This window comes from Octodon degus, unplaced genomic scaffold (genome assembly GCF_000260255.1).
Source record: "Octodon degus isolate 3935 unplaced genomic scaffold, OctDeg1.0 scaffold00019, whole genome shotgun sequence".
NCBI classification, from domain to species: Eukaryota; Metazoa; Chordata; class Mammalia; order Rodentia; family Octodontidae; genus Octodon; species Octodon degus.
The window spans coordinates 5,846,815-5,868,704 of NW_004524595.1; the positions used below are offsets into that span (position 1 = coordinate 5,846,815).

Below are 21,890 nucleotides of genomic sequence, written 5' to 3' on the forward strand. Positions count from 1 at the left end.
TAGAAAGCACATAGTATGCCAAGTCAGGCATGATAGATGCTATAATCCCAACTTTAGGGAGGCTGAAGCAGGAGGATCTCCAGGAGGCCAGCATGAGCTACACAGTGAGTTCAAGGCCAAATTACACTACACTGTTATATTGTCTCATAACATTCCCCCGAAAGAGAAAAAGTGTGGGATATCCAGATAGCTTACTAAACTTAAAGGTGTATCCCTAACACTATCAAATAGGTTAAAATACTTAAAACAACTACATGAAAAGTACATACCTATTAGTTATCTTACCTTGACTATTGTGTTCCAAAATGGATGCATGACATAGAGAGAGAGCGGATTGTTGTCCACAGCACTGTACTGTTAAGAAATGAAATTACTCAGAGTTAATCCTTGCATACTAGCCAATAAGATAATATTCTTCAAAAGAACATAATAGTAAAAAATAACCTGCAGAATGTTTATATCTGGTAATCTGAACAACTAATTTGAAAACAACAATATACAATATAACAACCACTGTTGAATTCCAATCATTTTATTTAGTGAAATTATGTATCGTTTCTTTTTAACTATTTGTTATTCTCTTTAAAAAATAAAAATAAAAATAACATAAAATGAATAACCTGTGGGCTGGGGAGATAGCTCAGTGGTCTAAGTACTTGCCTGGCAAGTACAAGAACCCAGGTTCGACCCCCCAGTACAGCATGATGTGCAGGCCCCACCAGGGGCATGCCGTGCTGGCCACCAAAACTGGGCATGGCGGCTCATGCCTGTAATCTCAGCACTGGGGAGACTGAGACAGGAGAATCACTAGGAGTCCAAGCTGTGTAGCAAGATCCTGTACCAAATTTAAAAAAAGAAGAAAAAAAACCCTGCCAAACAGACCTATTTATATAATGTTCTCATCTAAATAACCAAACTAGAAGAGCAATAAAAATAGGGCAAAAGCTGTAAAACACACTCAGGTATTACTTTGACAGCAAGAGGAAAGGGTCGGCCTAGCAAAGAGGTATACAACTGTTAATCCCAGCACTCTGGGAAGTTGAGACAAGAAGACTACAAACCAGCCTAGGCAACTTAATGAGAATGTGTCTCAAAATTTTAACAAAATGGAAAAAGGGCTGGGGATGCAGCTCAATGTGAAGGTCTTGGGTTCAATCTCCAATAATGGGGGGGGGTCAATTAGGGGTAATCTAAAGGCTAAACCCAAATCAAAGTCATACAATGGTTGTGGTTGTTTCATTCATATATATTCAACCAAAGTCCAAATTACCAGGATAATCAATGACTCACCCTTCCCTCTCAATTAACTTTTTTTATAATATAGTGCTTCAGTTAAAATATATATATATTGCTTACATAGTCTCAGTTATTACGCGGGACCAGTAAAATACACACTGTTACAGTTGAACACTGACCATACAACGTCTCTAAACCATCTCACCTATGGGTGTGAAGCTTTCCCCCTTGATAACCTTACTGGCATACTTACTACCTACACTGCCCTGGGCAAGTTATCTCTTTTCTTAATTTACTCACCTATAAAGTATGATAGCCCTTACATCAAAGGACAATCACAAGGATTAGGAAAGGTAATAATATATGTGAAGCACTTAAAACACTACCTGGCCCTTAGTAAACATAATGAAGCTATTATTATTATAAGTTTTGAGCACCAAGAGAATACAGACCCATGTACGGGAGGAAAACAGATTTCCTAAATCAGCAAAGGAGATAAAAATATACTAGGATTGTATGGCAATGGAGCTTATTCCCTAATTACTGAATTATTTGATAAAAATTCAAAAGGACATGGTAACTGATTTGTGTACACAGGTGTGGAAACCCCTAGGAGTCATGACTTAACTTATCTCTTCCCTTTCTCTATCTCTCCCCTCCAACTCCCTCCATTTCACGAACTCCTAATACAGTACACAAGCTAAAATGCTCTTAATTTCAAATGTTCACTGAATGAGAATCATTGAGCAGCTTTTCAAACTTTTAATTCAGATCTCAAACAAAGTCCTTAGAGGATGGTATTCTCATATGAAAAGCTCTTTTTAAATTTTGAAGCTTTAAATCTCTACTTCAGGAGACCCATATAAAAGCCAGATAAAAATATAAAACTATACACAAGAAGGTCTATCTGGATTTCAGTTGACATCCAATACTATCTAATGAGCTCAAATAAAGCAAGGAGAGATTAATATGAGATTGTAAAACAGCAAACAATAAGCCCGGACAATACACAGTGCTCTCACCTTACACATGCACCTGAGTAGTTACGGTATACACAAAGAAACTCTAAACGGCCTTGTGAATCAACAGCAAGAGGAATAACTTAAATCTTCCACATACATAAGGAAAAAAATACATAAGCTTCCAAAGGTATGAAACTAGATTTGGGATATTTGCTAATGTCTGTCAAATGTCCTTTTATTCTGCTTTAATATGATATTTTGGCATACTCCCGAAAACCTGAAGCTGGTAACCAATCCAGTTAACACCTAGTATGGCTTGCTTTGTTCAGTAATCTGCAAGGCCCTGGAAAAACATTTAAGGACTTCAACCTGGGTTTAGGAGAATCATTCCAAGGCCACAAGAGTGCTCAGAGAAAGTCTATCCAAACGCTGCACTGTATGTTTGATCCTCATCTAGGCGAATGGGTAAAAAGTAGTCAGTTGACCTAGAATGCCTCTGGTAACCAAAAGCAAAACAAAGCTTACTTTCTTACAAAGCAATATAACCCCATGTTAAAACAAGTTTCCTATACACTGATAAGCTTCTTCCACCCTGTATTTCTTATCTTATGTTTTCATTTTGCTTGGCAAATTAGTAGGCAATAGTCCAATTTTTCTTCAAAATAATAGGCCTCCAAATACTTGGAGACTGCTCTCCCAGTTACACCCCAATCTTCCCTTTATCCATTCCCATGTCCCTTTCGCTGCTCCTCTTGGCATGACTTCAATTTCCCTCATCACCTAAGTCCTAGTTTACTGGGCAAGGGGCTGGAGAGCTTTTTCTGTAAAAGGCCCAATATTTTAGGCTTTAGAGCTAGAATGGTAAGAAATACACAACACTGCCACTGAAACAGGAAAGCAGTTGCAGAAAATATGTAAACTTATGAACACAACCTTGTTCTAATAAAACTTCACTCAAAAACAGGTGGTTCGGAGCCTCTTGTTTGACAAACCCTGATGGGGAAATATGATTTGTTATTAATCTAAATAAATGTTGATCCAGGGCAAAAGAAGGGAAAGTTTCAAGTGGTTAGAAAGCAGGGGCCGGGGAGATGGCTCAGTAGAATAAGCGTCTGTCTGGAAGTGCAAGGACCTGAGTACAATCCCCGATTCCGCCAAAAAAAGGGGGGGAGGAGCACAGCTATAAGCCTCTCTCCTTCAACACTGTATGCTGCTTAAGACATTATTAATTTCCTGTGGTATCAAAATCACACTGCAGTTCTCCAATACAGCTTTATAGTCACCTAGACCCCTCGGCTCTCTCCCATATGGACTGAGCCACAGTAATGCCCTACTGTCCAAAATCAGCAGCAGACTTTGTTGCTATGTCTTATCAATATAAGAACAGGTCTCTTACTATCAAATGATTTTTAATACAGGACTTGTGCTTACCTATCTGAGCCAGGAACTTTCTAGGTATAAAACCGGTAACAACAGAAATCATTATGTGATTGGAGTACAATCTAACGGTAGTTCATAAACTGCAAATACTGACATCACCTCAGATGTGGGCAATTCTCACTTTTAAAAATCATTTCCAAGGGGCTGGGGAGATGGCTCAGTGGGCTAAGCGCTTGACTGGCAAACGCAGGGATCTGAGTTCAATCCCCGGTTCCACAAAAATCATTTCCAAAATCCTTAAGTTCAAAATCATCCACAGAAGTTTTGTTTTGAGAAAAAGCATTATCACTGTATGAAGTAGAATATTCATATTAACTTCCCAGATATAATGAAATAAACATTATCAACCTATCTTACGACCCTACAAGAGGCTAGGATGAAGCTAAGTGGTATAGCTCTTGCCTGACACATACAAGGCTCTGAATTCTATCCCCAGCACTATAGGAAAAAAAAAACTAAAAAATTACCTCAGAGGAGAAAAAAAAAAAAAAAAGTCAACTCTTCACGGAAACCCAGGCATACCTAGTGCAGCACTGAAGTCAGCCCTTTACTGATAAGGCTCAAGACTCAACCATGTTTAAATACAAGCCTTTGCAAAGAAAGAAGCTCCTGTTGTACCTTGTGGTCAACATGTGTTCTACCCCTCCAGGAACAGAGTTTTCTTCTTTCCTTTTTTGGGGGGACAGGTCCTTTCTGGTACTGGAGACAGAATCCAGGGCCTCTGTACTGAGCTACTTCTCCAGCTCTTTTTTATTTTTTGTTTTAATTTTGAGATAGGCTCTCACTAAACTGCTAGCTGCCTAAGTTGGACTGGAACTTCCAATCCTTCTATCAGAGTACTTTAGCAATGACATTTCAACCTCTGGGCAAGTTTTCCTTCACTTAAGTACAAACCATAAAAAACAAGAGAACCCAATTATCAAAAACTGTTATTCACTTAACAAGTATCAATGAAGTTAAAAGAACTGCTTTTCACATACAAACATTAAACAATAAGAAATATGGGGCCAGCCAAATAGCTCAGTGGATTAAAGCACCTGCAAGTAGGTGCAGAGGCAGGCTGGAGGTTTGATCCCTGGGCCTTGGGGTTTGCTGAGATGGCAATTGAGAATGGGCGTGGTGGTGCACACCTGTAATCTCAGCTCTTGGAAGGCTGTAAGCAGGCGGATCACTAGGAGTCTGGATTTAGTAGTGAGACCCTGAACACTCTGTAGACCCTTCCCTAAAATACAGAAGAGAAAAAAAAAAAAAAAAAACCATAAAATAGCTCAGAGGACTAAAGCCCTACTTAGGCAGAGGCAGGGACTAGGGTACAATCCTCCACTGAGATGGCAACTGAGACTGGGCGTGGTGGCACCTGGCTGTAATCCCAGCGCTTGGGAGGCTGAAAACAGGAGGATTACAAGTCTGATCTAAGTTGTGAGACCCTATAGACCTGTACTAAATATTAAATATAAAAAGAAAAGGTTGACAGTGTGGATAAAGTTCCACAACTTGATTCCTTTTGCTTCTGGCACAAAGTAGAAACTCAATAACCTTTTCTGAGACCTTGTACACATGAACGGGTAAATGTATGAAATATCTGCATGTTTACTGAAATAGCAGTGTACAGTGTATCTGTGATGAGATGAAGAATCAGTTCCTTCACCAAAGAGATATCTGTTCCCCTGGAAACTAGTCTGTAGCAACTTCAACTTTACAGGAGGAAACTGCTTTCAAGTTCCTACATATTACATCTATATGTGTCATAATCCCAAGGAATTATTTTTTCTCCTCATTTGATATTATAAAATACAATTATCCCCCTGTTCATTTACTTAAAGAACACAAAATTCATACATCAACAACACTAATGTGATGTTTGCCTGAGAGATCCTCTCAACAAACATGCCTACCTCCACAAAGAACAGGAAACCACTAAAAGGCCATGTGGCCCTCAGAAAACAGAACAGGTGGCCATGAAGAAATGTTAGGACAGGTTATTCAATCTAGTCAAGTATGCACACATACACTGACTATCCTGAGAACTCTGACCCCAAACATCCCGCCCAGACGCCCAGACTCCCTGGGATTATAAATCCATGTCCAAATCCAATAAGAACTTAATTTCTCCTCCATCCAGCTGCTGAAATCATTTAGAACCTCAGCCTCTCTGCACCCAGACAGAATCCAGCATTTCACTAAAAAAAAAAAAAAAAAGCCTGTGTGTCCCGGTAGTTTCTCATGCATCAGTGATAACAGCTAGTAAACAGGCCTAAACTGTAAGTCTGTCTGCACCTAATAAAGATCTTAAGTCATGTCTGACTACATCTCTAAAACTGATCACTTTGTTTTAAACCAGATTATCCTATCCTGACTTGAGTACCAGCAAGAACTGCACAGATCCAACATACTGAAATTCCCAGATCTTCCAATATATATTGTTTTCTTCTAATTTGTGGCAGACACATCTTAAGGTTCCTTCCCTTTGTGGTTCATTTTCTTTCCTTGAGGGTGGGACTTCTAACTTGCATCCATCCAGCACAATATAGCAAAGTTGAAGATGGTCATTGGCTTGACAGGACACATTATATGGCCAAGTGGCAAGATGTCACAGAAGACACCATCTCATTGGTGTGGAGAAGTTGCCTGTAAACCAAGCAGTAATGCTGCTACTTGACTACACACACCTGTAATCCCAGCACCCTGGAAGACTGAGACAGGATGGCAAGTTGGAGCTCAACCTGGGCAATTTAGGGACTACTTGAGACACTATCTCAAAATTTAAAAATGAAGTGGTGGGGAGGGAGCTGGGATGTAGCCCTGTGTGAAAGCTCTGGGGTTCAATCACCAACAACGAAAAGAAAAATGTTGTTTTACAAAACCAGCACTGTTATAATTTGTTACTCAGCAATTAAAAATAAACATTATTAACAGCATCATATTTTATATTCTAGAGATAAGATTTTTTTAAAAGATGGTTATCATTACATGCTTTTGTGAAAGCTACAGACCAGATCTTTGGGGGGGGGGTGCTGGATACATTAAATCCAGGATCCTGTACATGTTAAGCACATACTCTACCATTGAGCTATACTCCAAGCACTCTTATTGAAGAGACATCTTAAAGCTAAAAAAATCAAAGACTATCTGGCTAGGTATAACGGCACACACTTATAATCCCAGCACTTGGGAGCTTGAGGCAGGAGGATCACCACAAATGAGACCAACCTGCGCTACAGAGTTCAAGAATAGCCTAAACTACATAATGAAACTCTGTCTCAAAGAAATTTAAAAAAAAAAGAAAAAAAAATTCAAGACTATTTTATGTTAAGAGCTAACATGATGGTGTTTGTAAATAGGATCACAAGTCCGCATCTTGTACAGCAATTAACCACTAAGAAGAATATATGCAGTGTATTATTTGTTGAAAAATAAAAAATAAAAAATAAAAAAAAAGAGCTAACATGATTACACTGGTAATAATATAACTTCTTATTCCTTTACATTCATTTATTGGTTTCATCAACTGCTCTTCACATTGTAGTACAACTGAACATTTCTTCAATGTGATGATTCTAAAAGCATAATGACCCAACTGGACAGAAATCACTGGCCCCATCCAGATCTACACCATCAGATAATACAGGAATATAGCCAAGCAACCTTTTAACAACCCCCCAGGCAATTCTGATGTAAGACTACTGCTCTAGTGAAGATAAATGAAATTCCTTCAACTTCTGGGCTGAACAATAAGCTTCTGGAAATAGTTAAGTGGCTGACACCTATCCCCATCCACGTAACTTCAAATACAAGCATTTGGCAAAGCATAATACAATTCAGTACCAACTGCCTACTAAAGGCAAGGAGGCTTTGTACTATCAACAATGTACTGTGATATGAAAATATCAAATCTAAATTTAAAATGTAAAAAAGGGTGGAGCAGACTGACCCCGGGCAGAAATAAAAACTTCTCTTTCAGTACTTTTTATCAACACAAGCCTTCAAGAAATACACCCACAGAGCACATGACTCAGTGAACAGTGCGGTCTCCTTTCAGAAAATAATTGTCAAATACACCTGCTAACAAGTCAGAGAAGAGAGTGGTAAGAGAAAACTGGACAAGAGCTGGCACCAGAAGACAAATACAATAAGTCATGATTACAAACAGGCTTACCAGCTAGGCTTAGGCAAATAAACTCTAACAAGCGATAAAAAGGGGTAATTTACAAGGGGTAATTTAGCAAAGGAATTTGAAATGTTTGTTCAGGAATCTGGGCCTCAAACACATGCCCAACATGTTGAAGCCACTGAAGAGTCTTAAATAGGAGAGTGGTATTTGAGAAAAGCATTTGTTCTGCTTATTACACTATGGATATGATTAGAAAGAGAATTGTCTGTGAGACACAAGCAAGACATAAACCTCTCATTATTCTTCCTACCTGTCCATCAAGTTGCCACCCAAAATTTCCTTTCCTAAAACATACTTTCTCCTGGAATAACTTACTGGGGTACATGCATGTATGTTACATGCTACTAAGGTTAACAAGCAGGGATCCACAAATGTCAAGTTTTGTTTTTCACTTACTTGCCACTAACAATAGAATGACATGACAAGCACTTTACAAATGCTGTCTCATTCAATTTTTATAATCCTATGAAATAGGTACTACTGCATTTCACAGGTGAAGAAATCAAATTTTAAGATTAGGTTACCTGCTAAAGATTATGTTTAATTAATTAAAAGCCTTTTATTTCAATTAGAAATGTAGATGAAATATTCAATACAGTAGACACTCTTCAAGTTTCATTTTCTGTGCTTTTAGTCAATCATGGTCAGAAAATATTCAATGGGAATTTTAGAAATAAAAAGTCATAATTTTTAAATTGAGTACTATCCTGAAAGACACAATGAAATCTCATTTTGTCCATGCTGAATGTGAACATCCCCGTCTAGGGTATCCATGCCGCACACACTACCCAACTGCTAGTCACTGTAGCTGTCTCAGTTTTCAGATCAACTATCACAGTATCACATGCTTGTGGTCAAGTGACCCCCTACACAATAGTCTAATTCTATGCCATAGTGCCCATGTCACTCTGAGTACTTGAGCTCTTCATGCAGATGTCTTACCACCTTAAGACCTCACAAAAGGGTTAGTACAAGATATTTTGAGGTGACTGTGTTTGCATTACTTTAACATAGTACGTGGTTATAACTACTCTATCACATTAGTACCTATTTTTGCTAATCTCTTGTTCTTTGTTTTTTGGGGTTTTGGGGGGGGTTTGTATTTTAGGGAAGGGTCTACAGAGCGTTCTATTAGATCGGACTCATAGTGATCTGCCTGTTTACAGCCAGGAATTATAGGTACACCAACACACCCAGTCTCAATTGCTATCTCAGCCCACTCTGGGGGTGGGGCCAGCACATTAATCTTGTTATGCCTAATTTATAAATTAAACTTTATCATAGATTTATGTGTACTATCCAGGGTTTCAGGAATCCACTGAAGTTCCTGAACAGTATCTCCTACAGACAAGGGGGATTACTGTACTCAACTAAATGCATGACTAGTAAATGTAAGTTCACCTTTAATTTTAAAATTGGGGAAAGAAAGGGTAGACAAAAGCAGGGTTTTATTGTTTTTTAACTTTGTTTCCTTGTAGTGGGGACTGAACCCAGAATTCTATCACCGAGCAATATCCCCTTTATATTTTTTAATACTCAGTCTTTTTTTAAATTTTTTTAATTTGAGACAAGATTTCACTAGATATTGTCCAGGGTATCCTAGAACTTTCAATTCTGCCTCAGTATCCCAAATATCTGGGATTACCAATATGTACCATGATACTAGCATAAGAGTTTTTTACTACACATTTGCCCCATCTGCAAACAGACACATATCCAATATTAAGCTCACTTTGAGGTCTGTAACCTAATGCATTATAAGACAGTTTACAAAGTATTCCTAGTTTTAGGAAGCAATACAATATAAAGAACATGGACTCCCAATCCAGATTGCCTGGAGTCAAATCTCAGCTACATTACTAGCTGTGGTATCTTATGCAAGTTACTTAAATTCTCTGTATCTTAGTGCAACAGAAAATAACAGTCTCCACCTCCCAGAGCAGTAGTGAGACAACCTATGTGAGACACTTCAAGCAATGCCTGGCATATATGCTACATAAATATTCACTATTGCTATCATTATTATTCAGTATTTATGATGATATTGCTCTTGCTGCTGCAACTTTCTCTGAGTGAACTTGAGGCATAGTCTAGCCCTCACTATCTACCATTCCCTTGTACCCCTAACATACCATGATTTTTGAGCTTCTGTGTCTTTGATTCCCATAGGCCTCAGATTAGTACATCTTTCCCCACACTTCCTTCTGCAGTGGACAAACTCCTACTCTGCAAAGTTTATAACAGTAAGCATTAGACAGTTAAACAATCCATCATCAGTGAGCTGATACTTGAGAAGGCAGTAAAGATCCAGTCAAGAGGTATCCTCCTCAGAGTACCTAAGATATAGTCTCCCTTCTGGTGAACCTCTCCCCTTCACTCTACAGAACTTCCCCCTCATCCTTTCATACCTTCAGAAAGACTCTTCTGGGGAAAGGGGATGTAGCTCAGTGCAGAGTAACTGCCTAGTAGGGGCAAGGCCTTGGTTCAATTCCCAGCACTGCAAAAAAACAGAAAACTCTGCCTCTGCCACATGCAAAAAATAATTCTTTCTATGAGACATTTGTAAACCTTTACTTAAGACTATGGGAATATTTTTCATAGAAAAGAATCGTCAAGGCAACCACTGTACAACTAAAGAGCCGTATTTTAATTAACTGTAACATCTGGATAATGCCACAATTAACATACAGGATGACAGTCAGCTTGCTGGTATAATAAAAGAAAATCAAGAGATGAGGAATTTCTCCTACTGTTTTTACTGTGGCTTAAGAGGAAAATGGAATTATTACAGAAATTTTCTCTGAGGACAAGTCAACCACAAATAATAGTTCTTTAGAATAAGACTTTTCTGGTTTTGTTTTAATCCCAACTCCACAAATCACAATTTGACATGGCCCCATCTGACAGAAATGTACTGCACAAAAGGCTACTGTTCTTTTTTCTAAAAAATGCGTAAAGCATTACAGTACAGTGCTTTGCAAAACCCTGCCTCAGTGACTGCCACCTCTACCCACCCTGTAATACTAGATCATGAGTCATTCCCAGACTCCTCCTCACCTTTTATGTGCCTCCATCAGCTCTAGCTAGCACCGTGTTGTCAATCTTAAATCAAGGATCACACTAATCCAACAAGTAGGTTGAACAAGCAGATCTGCATAAAACATGGGTCGGTAGGAAAATGGCAACAAGAAAGCAGACAGCCATGCTAAAGAGTGACCTCTTTAGCACTATCCAGCCTCAGCTGATAGAGAAAGAAGAAACTCAGGGTAGGTGTTATCTAATATTCTGATTTTTCAAAAGCATCCAGAAATCTGCACTTTGAAGGGAATGATACCAATTTTTGAAACAAAGTAAGAGCCAAATTAAACATAACCTGCTGGATAACTTCAACACATGACCTCTATCTTTAGAATCCCCATTTCATTCTATCCTAGCCATCTCGATTAATGCCTTAACATTTCTTACCGTTTTATTATTTATTTATTTATTTATTTTGTATTTTAGGGAAGGGTCTACAGGTCTCACTACTAGATTCGACTCAGTGATCTGCCTGTTTACAGCCTCCCACAAGCTGGGATTACAGGCACACACCACCATGCCCAGACTCTTACAGTTTTAAAATAGGGCCATCCTAAAGGTCTCTAGAGCACTCCTCCTTCTGTTTCTATCTCTCCGTTTACTAGCTGCTGGGATGAGCTTCCAAAGTTCAAATTAGATCCTGTTTAAAAGTCCTACCAAGCATAGTGGCACACACCTTTAGTCTCAGCACTCAAGAAGCTGAGGCAGGATGAATATTGTAAGTTCGAGGCCAGCCTACACTACACAGTGAGCTCAAGGCCAGCCTGAACTATATATATATAGCAAGACCCTGTCTCAAAAAAGTCTTCAATAGCCCCCTATAAAACCCCTTTGCGCTACCATAAAACTACATGAGACATTCAATGTGCAGTTAAGTGCAAGCAATTCACTATGGATCACCCAATGAGAGCCTAGGACAGTGATGAAAAACTTTCAGTGATAACAAACAGTCAGCTGCAGCACTCATGTGACAGGTTTGCCACCAATTACCTAGGATTTTACTAACCAATTTCCCCCAAGCGATTCTGACACCAACAATCCTTGGATTATAGAAACACTGTTGTACAAGGTAGAATTCAAGGCCTTTGCCTGGTGCCCACCCTACTCTCCAGTTTCCTGCCTTGTTACTCCACATTTGTACATGAACACCTCATCTAATTTCTTGTAGTTCCCAGAAAATACTCTCTCTGGGCTCCATCACTTTGCACTCCATTGCTGTCTGCTGTGATGCCCCTTCTCCCTCTTCACCTGGTAATAGCCAGACTCTATCTTCCTACACAAAGCTCTACCTTCACCTCCATCGCCTATGAAGCCTTTCTCAGCTTTCACCTCTCCTCCAACCCAAACTCCCTGGAAGCTTCCTCCACTCTCCACAACTAATTACACTTACTATTTATAACTGTTTACTTACAGATCCAGATGGCACTGTTTATTTACACGTCAATATGCCCACATGGGTTCTTTGAAATCAGGAATTTCAGCCCAGTTTAACTTTGCAGTACCAGGGCTGTGCCTGACAGAGGTCCCTTCATAAATGCTTGTCTAACAAACACAATCAAACTTTATGAACCAGTAAGATGAAAGGCCAGTTTGGACTCTGGTTCTTTAGCACACCATCAAGATGCAGTACCTCTTTACAACTTCTAATGAGAAATTCACAATATCAATAAATTCACAATTATCAAGACTCCTACAATCAGAGTGTCATTGACAATCACATGAACTACCAAAATAGCAGAAACCAACTCATCATGACATTATATTCTCTCTTTTTTTGTTGTTTATTTTATTAGTACGTGAGGATAACAAGTAATGTTTACATTCCTGGTGGGAAGTTGACACATGCACACAACACATCTTAATTCTTTTTTCATCCCTTATACTTTCCTTTCTTCCTCCCTGAATTACTTGACCCCTTCCCCTCTGAGAACAATCTACTTCCTGTTCTGTCTTTTACTCTATTCTTGAAACCAAGCCAACAAGAATATTTCACACAGAACTTCTCTGAAGCAAAATGATACAATTTGAAACTGCTGCTGCACTATCAATCCAATGTGGGAAAACCCCTCAACTATAAAACCCATACAAAAGGATACATAGAGGGGAAGGATGACAATCCTCAGAAAGGTAGAGACCTTCAACATAACTGTCTGAAGCTACATTGTTTTTTTTTTTAATATTTATTTATTTTTATTTATTACATTTATTTATTGTGTGTGTGTGTGGGGCCAGCTCAGCCCACCAGGGGGCGGGTCTGGCTGGCATGTGGTGCTGGGGATCGAACCACGGTCTCTGTGCTTTGCCAAGCTTGTTTCAAGTAGGTGCTTTAGACCACTGAGCCATCTCTCTAGCCCCGAAGCTACATTGTTAAGCAACAGAGAATACTTGCAGTGGCAAACACTTTCCCATTCAAAATGCAAAAGTATCCTCCCAATATCCTTTGACCAGACTTCTAAAATGGTTAATGTTCTTTTCCATTTTCATTCCTTCAGCATTTCTTGAGTACCTACTGCTCATGGTATTGTGCTAGATCTGGTCATACTGAACAAGGCAGCTACTGGCCCTTCCTTACTAGAGCTCATGTCCTAACAAAGAAAGTAGCTAAAGCAGCCCTCAATAAATTATTAAAAGAACTGTTTAATAGAATGGAGTTAGGTACCACAATGCAGAATACAAGTGTTAAGAAAGTATGTAACTTAGAATCTATCCCATGCTTTCTTCTGTACTAAAAACCAACTGTCTGCTGTTCCTTACAAAAACCTAATTACATGTCTATGTGTGCTCCCCTTTCAGCAGCTCTTCTGTGAAACTGCCAGGTTTCCAACTGTAGCTCTCAGATGTACCTCTGGGGAAGATAAAGAAATTAAACTGGTTCAAAAGTAATTTTTCCATCACCTGCTTTCATAGTATCATTTTTTTTTTTGCATCTCTTTGCTGTATTATAAAGGGTCACATTAGGGAATGAAAATTCCTTTTGAGTGTTTTGATTGCTATTTATGAGGGGGAAAGGTTGTTTTAATTCAATAAGCTTATAAAACCCCTTACTGTCTCTGCAGATGGCACAATGGAAATGCAACAAAAGAAAGATCTCTGTGCAAGTCACAGTTCAGCAATATTAACCACACAGATTTTTCCTTTGGACACCCCAGGGTTCGTATTTTTAATATGAATGCAGTACTGAGTAAAGAACTCTCTACTATAAGAATGGTTAGGTTATACATTTCTGTTCCTTTTTTTTCTCCCCCAAAGAAAAACTTACTGTAACTAAAGACTAACATCAACTATATTTTAGTGAACACTGGACACTTGCTACATTGACCTTTGTTTGCTAGGATGACAGGAAATCTATCAGACAGGAACCCAGTCAGATAAGAGAAGAGGGCAGAGGGAACAGAAAAATCCATTGACAGGGCCAGGGATATAGGTCAGCAGCCTACGTGCCTGCTTGGCAAGCACTAGGTCCTGAGTTTGATTCTCAGTACTGAAAAAAAGAAAGACAGAAAGAAAAAAGAAAGAAAGAAAGAAAATCCACTGACACTTCTGACATATCTGGACAACTATCCAGCTGAAAATATCAGTTTAGAGAGAAGATTGCTTACAAGAAAACAGAAACCCTATTAGACACTGTTGCAAAATAAACAACTATTCCATTAGTATTTACTTGGAAAGCCAGATCCTAGTAAAAGAGAAAATATTTTACAAGTCAATATTTACAATGTTGAGCAGATAACAAAAAGGGCACAGAACTTAGGCCAAAAAGGAGGAAACAGCCTTCTAAACTCAAAGTGGTATAGTCTTGGCCTGAGTTTTTTAAAGAAGCTTTGGAATCTCTTTCCATCTATTGTTTTAAGTATCCGACAACTTTGCTTGAAAGCAGAGGAATGTTCTAAGGCCCCTTACTATCTCTTCTACTCCAGTTAAGCCAAGTCCTTTATGATTCTTCCAGTTATTCCTTCATCCCAACAAATGTTTACTGAATGCCTGACACTTAACAGAAGCACAGTGCTCAAGCCTTGAGGGCCTGTCAAGCAAGTCCCATTGCTTGGTCATTACATTTAATGGAAAGACACACTAAAGGATACCTCAGTGAGCAAACAGAACACTCCTAAGGAGAAAGGGGATACTGTACTTGAGGATGGCTCTTCTGAGAAGTTTAAGTCAAGATGTGAAGCTCCACAGGAAACAACGATGAAAGGCTGAAATCCCTAAGTCAGGCCTGAGCGATTGGATGTTAATTGAACAGTGCAGCAGAGTTAGAATGCAAAGGAAGTTTAAGCAACAGCATGCACTGAGGGTCCATTACCTGCTAGGAGCTTCTAAAATCCTTGTAACCACTCTTTACAGTAGAAACTCTTCTTCTCAGTTTATCAGCATAAAAGAGAGGCTGAGTGGGATTTAACAACACCACCACCAACGACAAAAATCGTACCCAAGGCCAAATAAGAAACGTAAATTTGGGATCACCTTTATATGTACTCGAAAGCTCACATCACACTCTTTCCATTACTCAGATCTTTCCCGTGCACATTTATTTCATTTGACAGCCCCGGCGCCGTGTGCTACCGCTGAGGAAGCCTCTTTTCTGGGAAAGACGTGGAACGCAGTCCCAGTTAAGGCCTGGGTCAGTCACTCTCCTCCACAGCCTCCTCTGCCAGAGGATCAGCTTTCCTCTGAAGTTGTATACAAGAAAGGCAGGTAGAAAGTTCATTCAAACGAAGGCCATTAAAATAATCACAGAGAAAACTGCATCCTTTTAGGGGGCTAAACAAGCAATCATCATTAATCATAGGTGAAAAGAGAAAAGAGAATTCTCCCACTCCACTATCCTAGAGAGCTCTCCCCAGGAAAAGGAAATCTCCCGGGAGCGTGCTGACCTGGGGCGATGGCCTAGGATGCTCTCACCCTCCCGGACCCCGAGCCCCTAGAATTCGCAGGACCCCGCAGAAACGCCCGCCGGCGAGCACCGGGCCACGCGGCAGGCACAAGGTGACACGGTTCTCGCCGGCCCCTCAGCCGCCTGGGCGCGGCTGGGGCAAGCAGGGAGAGGGGCATCCCCCCCGGCCCGCGCTACCTTGTACTTATCAAAACCAGCCAGCTGCTCCGGGCTCACGTATTCGTAGCCAGCCATGGCGACTCGCAAAACGAGAGCCCACTCGCCAGCGACTGTCCGCGACGAGCCGGTGAAGCCCGAGAAGCACACGGTGCGAGCAAGGTTGGGTAACACTGGGCTGGCCAGCAGAGAAGACAGCAGCCGCGCTCCTCCCACCGCGCACGCGTAGCTCCAGCCACTTCCGCCCCCTCAGCGCGCAAGCGCGGTCCCGATGACTCGCGCCCCGCCCCCTAGTGCCGTCGCAGCCCAATCGGCGTGAAACGGGCAACGCTAAGTCCCGCCTCGCAGCTCGCCTCATCGCTTCATTTGCTCTCATCCACATTGGTTAGCGGAGCATAAGGCAGAAGGGGAGACGAAAGGTCGTTTTCCCAGAGGGCCTCGGCGGTATCCCAGGGTAAGGTGCGAGTTTCCGTGGTGTCTGTACCTGGTGGCGATCTGCGTTACCTTTGCAGTCCAGCGAGTAGAGAGAGTGGGTGCGGCCAGGTCAGAAAAAAGGGCGTGATTCCCTCGTTGCAGTGAAGCAAAAGAGCAAAGAAAGGCCCGAACTGCAGCCCCTTTGGAGCTCCTGATAAGGTGCTCTGCATGAAGGAGGAGCTTAGGGAATGCGGCTTTAAGTAGCGACGGCTAAGTGAGCTACGGCCGAGGCCCATGGGCGGCTCGCTGTGCGGTCCCTAAAGAGATTTGACGAATGAAAAGGTATCAGAGACCAGCCCCTCGGATCAGCGTTGCTTCTTTTTATAATTTTTTTTTTAAAGTGCGGAACCAGGGATTGAACTCAGGCCCTTACGCTTGCCAGGGAAGCGCTTATTCCACTGAGCCATCTCCCCGACCCCTCAGCGTTGCTTCTGACGTGGGCTGCCTGCTCGCACTCTGTTCAGTCAAACCGTTCCAATTTCAGATTGCTGATGTCTCCAGTCCCGTCAGCCTGGAGGGATCTTTACATGCTTTGCAAATGTTTTTACATAACTGGAACCCAATTAATTGTGGAAGCAACTCCAGATCAATAGCAAGTATGTATCTAATAGTAAAATGTAGTAATAGTTGCTACTTTTTATTGAGTGACTCATATGCAGAGAACTTTACATACACTATCACCAACACCTTACAACGCTATGAAGTGGAACCTATTTTCTTCACTTTCCAGAGTAGGGAATTAAAATTGAGATGAATATAATACATTTAATACATCATTCATTAATGAGCTACAATGTAGCTCAGTGGTGGAGTGTTTGCATAAGAGGATCTGGTCCCTGGTTTGCATCCCCAGTGGGAGAGGAGATCAGGATTACAAAGCCTACCCAGTCACTTAGTTACACAGCTTGGAAAAGGTCAGCCCAAATGAAACGTGATCTGTGTTAAGGCCACTGCTCTCAATCTCCTTAGGTCTCTGGGGAAAGGCTGCAATTATTTTACCATCTCTTACATTCATTCATCCAACAGATACTCCTTAGGGATAAGGATATGCCAAGCACTATTACTCCGCTTGTGTCTTACCTCTCCTCCTAAACTATAAGATTATTATGAGGTAGGTAATAGATGTCAAGCATCTGAGTACAGGATAGATAATCTATACATTCAATGTTCTTAACCATGCTTGAGTGTTTGTATCTTACACATCTTAATTTTCCTCATATCCCATAGTCCTGTAGCTTGCAAATTACACACAGTCAGGCTATTCTATTGAATATGAATGAACAAAGATCTCCGATAAGCTATAAAGTGCTGCTACTGAAACAGACATGAGAAATTAATGCTTTTAAGAAGGAAATTGTACTTAGGTGTGGGGGAGCACTCCTGTAATCCCAGCACTCAGGAGGCTGAGGCAGGTGGATCACTTTGAGTTCAAGGCTGACTTGGGTTACATAGTGAGTTCAAAGCCAACCTGAACTACATAGTGAAACCCTGTCTCCAAAAAAAGTGAAACTAAATATATCTCCTTTATGTAAAATTGTATGTAAATTGGTGTTTTAATCATCTGTGAACTATTAAGAAAACTGAAATGATTTGCCTCTGTGCTAAATACAAAACTTTGGACAATTTATCAGTTATGCTGAGGCTTTTGTCCCAAATAATGTTCTACTATTTATAATTAGATTTTCTCCACTGTGTACCTCTTCTAATCAATACAGATATGATAAAGAGACAAGTACTCTATCAAGTGATTTCATACCAGCCCTGTGCTTGCCCATCTAAAATAGAAACATAATTTGGTTAATTGTAGAAAGCCATCAAATGTAAGAAGCTATTTCATAAACTGCATTTGTCAGGGGTCGGGGAGATGACTCAGCAGAATAAGCACTTCGCTGGCAAGTGCAAGGGCCTGAGTTCAATCCCCAGTTCTGCCAAAAATAAATAAATACATAAATACATAAATAAACTGCATTTATTATTAACTTCAGATAGAAGCAAACTAAAAAATGACATCTTTTATCTTTATCGCCCCCCGCCCCCTGCAAGCTTGGTTGCACACACATGTAAAGCTATTTGGGAAGCTCAGGTGACTTGAACCCAGGAATTTAAGAACAGCCTTGGCAACATAATAAGACCCTATTTCAAAGAAAGGAAGGGAAAGGAAGACGGAAAGAAGAAATGGAAAAGCAAAGGCAGGGAGAGAAAGAATTCCTACCTTCTTTTTTTAAAGCAACTTTTAATTTTGTGCATGCATCTATAATTTTCTGCCTCTCCTCTGTAGAAGGTTGTCCTAAGTTTGAGTCAGTAATAAAACCACCTGAGAATTTCTGCACTGAAACATGACATAGATCCTTGTTTGTATTTTGGCATCTTGTATATGCTGGCTACATGATCTCAGGCAACTTAGTTCATGTAGCCCAGAGCCATAGTTGCTTTGTTTTGTTTTGTTTTGAAACAGTCTCGATTTGTAGCCCAAGCTGCCCTCGAGCACCCAGAGATTCTCCTGCCTCAGCCTCCTCAGTGCTGAGATTATGGGCATGTGCTACCACCCTTGGTCCCCAGTTCTCTCTTAAAAGGAGGCCATCAGATTAAATCTATTCATTTCTGGATTCAGCAAAATTACGTATTTTCTAACTTCTCTAAGTTTGAATCAGTCCATCTGTGAAAAGACAATTCTTGTTCTGCTATGGTAATTATTAGAGCATGGGAAGTGCTAGTACTTCATCCTTCACAAGTATAAGATATTATTTCCTGAAGATGCTATGAATTCTTGCCTAGAGACAAAAAAAATTGCCAAACAAGTTTGGTTTTAGAATGGAATCAATTTTCTATATAGACTTCTCTGAGTTTGATTCAAGAGGCTTTTTATCCCAGAGGCAGCTCAGAGCTGCCAGCAGCTGCTTTTCATCGGCCTGGCTGTTGCTGTTGACACCTCATGCCACCTCTGCACACTGTACCACAGTATGGGACATACTTTAGTGTTGCTTTGCTTCCCTTGTCTGCTTCATTATCCATTGAAGTTTATCCTTTCTACATCTCAAACATGCATTCCCCTTAGGGGCTGGCCAGATAGCCCAGTGGACTAAAGCACCTGCTTAGGCGGAGTGCAGCAGCCTGGGTTCAATCCCCAGCATGCAGTGCCAGCCCCACCCCCACCCCCGGGGCATGCTGAGACTGCAATTGAGACTGGGATAGTGTGCGCCTGTAATCCCCGCACTTGGGAGGCTGAAAACAAGAGAATCACTACAAATCTGATCTACGTAGTAAGACCCTGTAGGCCCTGCAGACCATGTACTAAATGCATTTAAAAAAAAAAAAAAAGGACATACATCCTCCTTAGAATGACAATCATAAACCAAGCATGGTAGTACACACATATAATCCCAGCACTCAGGAGGCTGAGGCAGAAGATATGTTACCATGAGTTCAAGGCCAGCCTGAGTTACACAGTGAGTCCAAGGCCAGCCTGAATTACAGAGTGTGACTTTGTCTCAAAAAGCCAAAAACAAAACAAAAATAAATAAATATAGATTGGTAGTCACAGAAAATATAAAGTCATGCCAAAAATATTGTCATCTTTATAATATAACCTGAGAATAAAACTTAATTCCTGGATTTATTTTATTTAGTCTAAAATAAGAGTGTCAGATAAATGGAGTTATCTAGTAAATTGAAAGTTAAAGGACTAATATATGTAATGTCTACAGTACCTTATTCACATAAAAAATAAAGTTTTTCAGGAAGTTTGTAATGAAAGTATTGGTTTTGTTTTCATTTTAAAATTTCAAAAGGGTCGGGGTTTGATCCCCCAGCTTGCCATGCCGGCCCCACCCCTGGGGCAGGCTGAGACAGCAATTGAGACTGGGTGTGGTGGAACGCACACCTGTAATCCCAGTGCTTGGGAGAGTCACTAAGAGTCGGATCTATGTAGTGAGACCCTATAGACCTATGGACGTATAGACCTTATGGACCCTATAGACCCTGTCCTAAACAAATTTCAAAAGGGAATGAGGCATCACTAAGTGATAAACCACATATGCTTGGTATACATGAGGCCCTATGCTTAATCTCCAGCACCAGGACATAATAATTGTAAAATAAAAATAATGCCTTCTGAGTTCTATAGTTCTCAAAGCAATTTAACATCACCAGATCATTTAACAGCCCTGAGCTATAGGCCAAATGAGTGTTCCAATTATACAAAATGGAACAGTAGAAAAGTTGCATTTTGTCCAAAAGTTACCCAACTTGTTCATAGTAAAATTTAAGCTTTTCATTGAGTAGTTTTTACACTGCACCATCCTGCTACAAATTACCATGATAAGGTGGTTAAGAAAAAAAAAAAAAATCACAAGCCTTGTTTTTTACTGCTGGGAGCCAAATCCAGGACCTCACACACATTAAGCAAGTGCTTTATGGCTGAGCAACATCCCCAAGCCCATAAGTCAGTTTTTAATCAAAGGCTGGGGGATGAACAAGGTAAGAACTGAAAACAGTAAGTTGCTTATCATTTCTTAAAAATGGAGTTACCAGGGCTGGGGAGATGGCTCAGTGGAATAAGCGCTTCCCTGGCAAGCGCAAGGGCCTGAGTTCAATCCCCGGTTCCACCAAAAAAAAAAATCTATCTTTAAAAAATAAAAAATGGAATTACCTGGCTATAGTAAATCTTCTTTAGTAGAGTTTTGCCTACCTGGTTTTTGCTGTATTTTACACTTTTTTGTAATAACCCCCTTGGGCAAGAATGATAGAAAATCATTTAAGTGGGTCATGAACCATATTCTTATCACAGAAAAAGTCTGTGCAACATACCGAGATTCAGTGTAAACTTGTACCTCTTACTTTCCCTATCAGTAGAAGGGGATGAGGCCTCTGCTATTCTGTCACATGAATTAGGGCCTCTCAGGGGTATTAGATCTTTCCAGTTCCTAGACCTGTCACTGGGGATTAAAGCCAGGTCCACATCCTCAGTCCCTTTTATTTATTTATTTTTTTTTTGTGGCAGGGTCTCTCTGAGTTGCTAAGATTGAGTGCTTCAGCTTTCTGTGTTAGGGCCATTGATCACTAACACAGGTAATATAAAGATTCTGAGAGATCCAGGGCCCTAGTGATAATGAAGGTTAGAGTAAAATCACAAGTCTAGTAATGAATGTGGATCCATTACATACTAGCCATTCTTGTTTGAAGGATAAGTGATTTATCATACAACCACTACTAAATAAAAGCCATTATTGATAAGGCTAAGTAAAAGGACCATTGCCTTTGAAACCAACTTCTGGCAAAGCCTTACTCAAAGCGAAGTCCTTTTCTTTCCCAGAATTTTTGAAGTTATGATGATCTGGCAGCTGCATGTTACAACAAAGATGGTGTCTTAGTTACTCTTCTCTCGTTGCTGGGACAAATACCCGACACTCAAAATGAAGGAAAGAAAGGTTTATTTAGCTCACAGTTACTGGAGGTTTCAGTCCATACTCAGCTGGGTCCA

At 40.4% G+C, this 21,890-nt stretch overlaps 1 protein-coding gene across 1 annotated transcript in view; it reads right to left on the reverse strand.

The window, feature by feature from the left end:
• Positions 1–16,130, reverse strand: part of Selenoi (selenoprotein I) — a 37,197-nt gene extending 21,067 nt beyond the window's left edge. Inside the window, exons 1-2 of the mRNA XM_004649060.3 lie at positions 15,959–16,130; positions 286–354 (exon numbers count right to left, since the gene is read on the reverse strand). Of these exons, the coding sequence (XP_004649117.3) occupies positions 286–354; positions 15,959–16,015 (126 nt within the window). The 5' untranslated portion in view covers positions 16,016–16,130. The remainder of the gene's footprint in view (positions 1–285; positions 355–15,958) is intronic.
• Between the last annotated feature and the right edge of the window lie 5,760 nt (positions 16,131–21,890).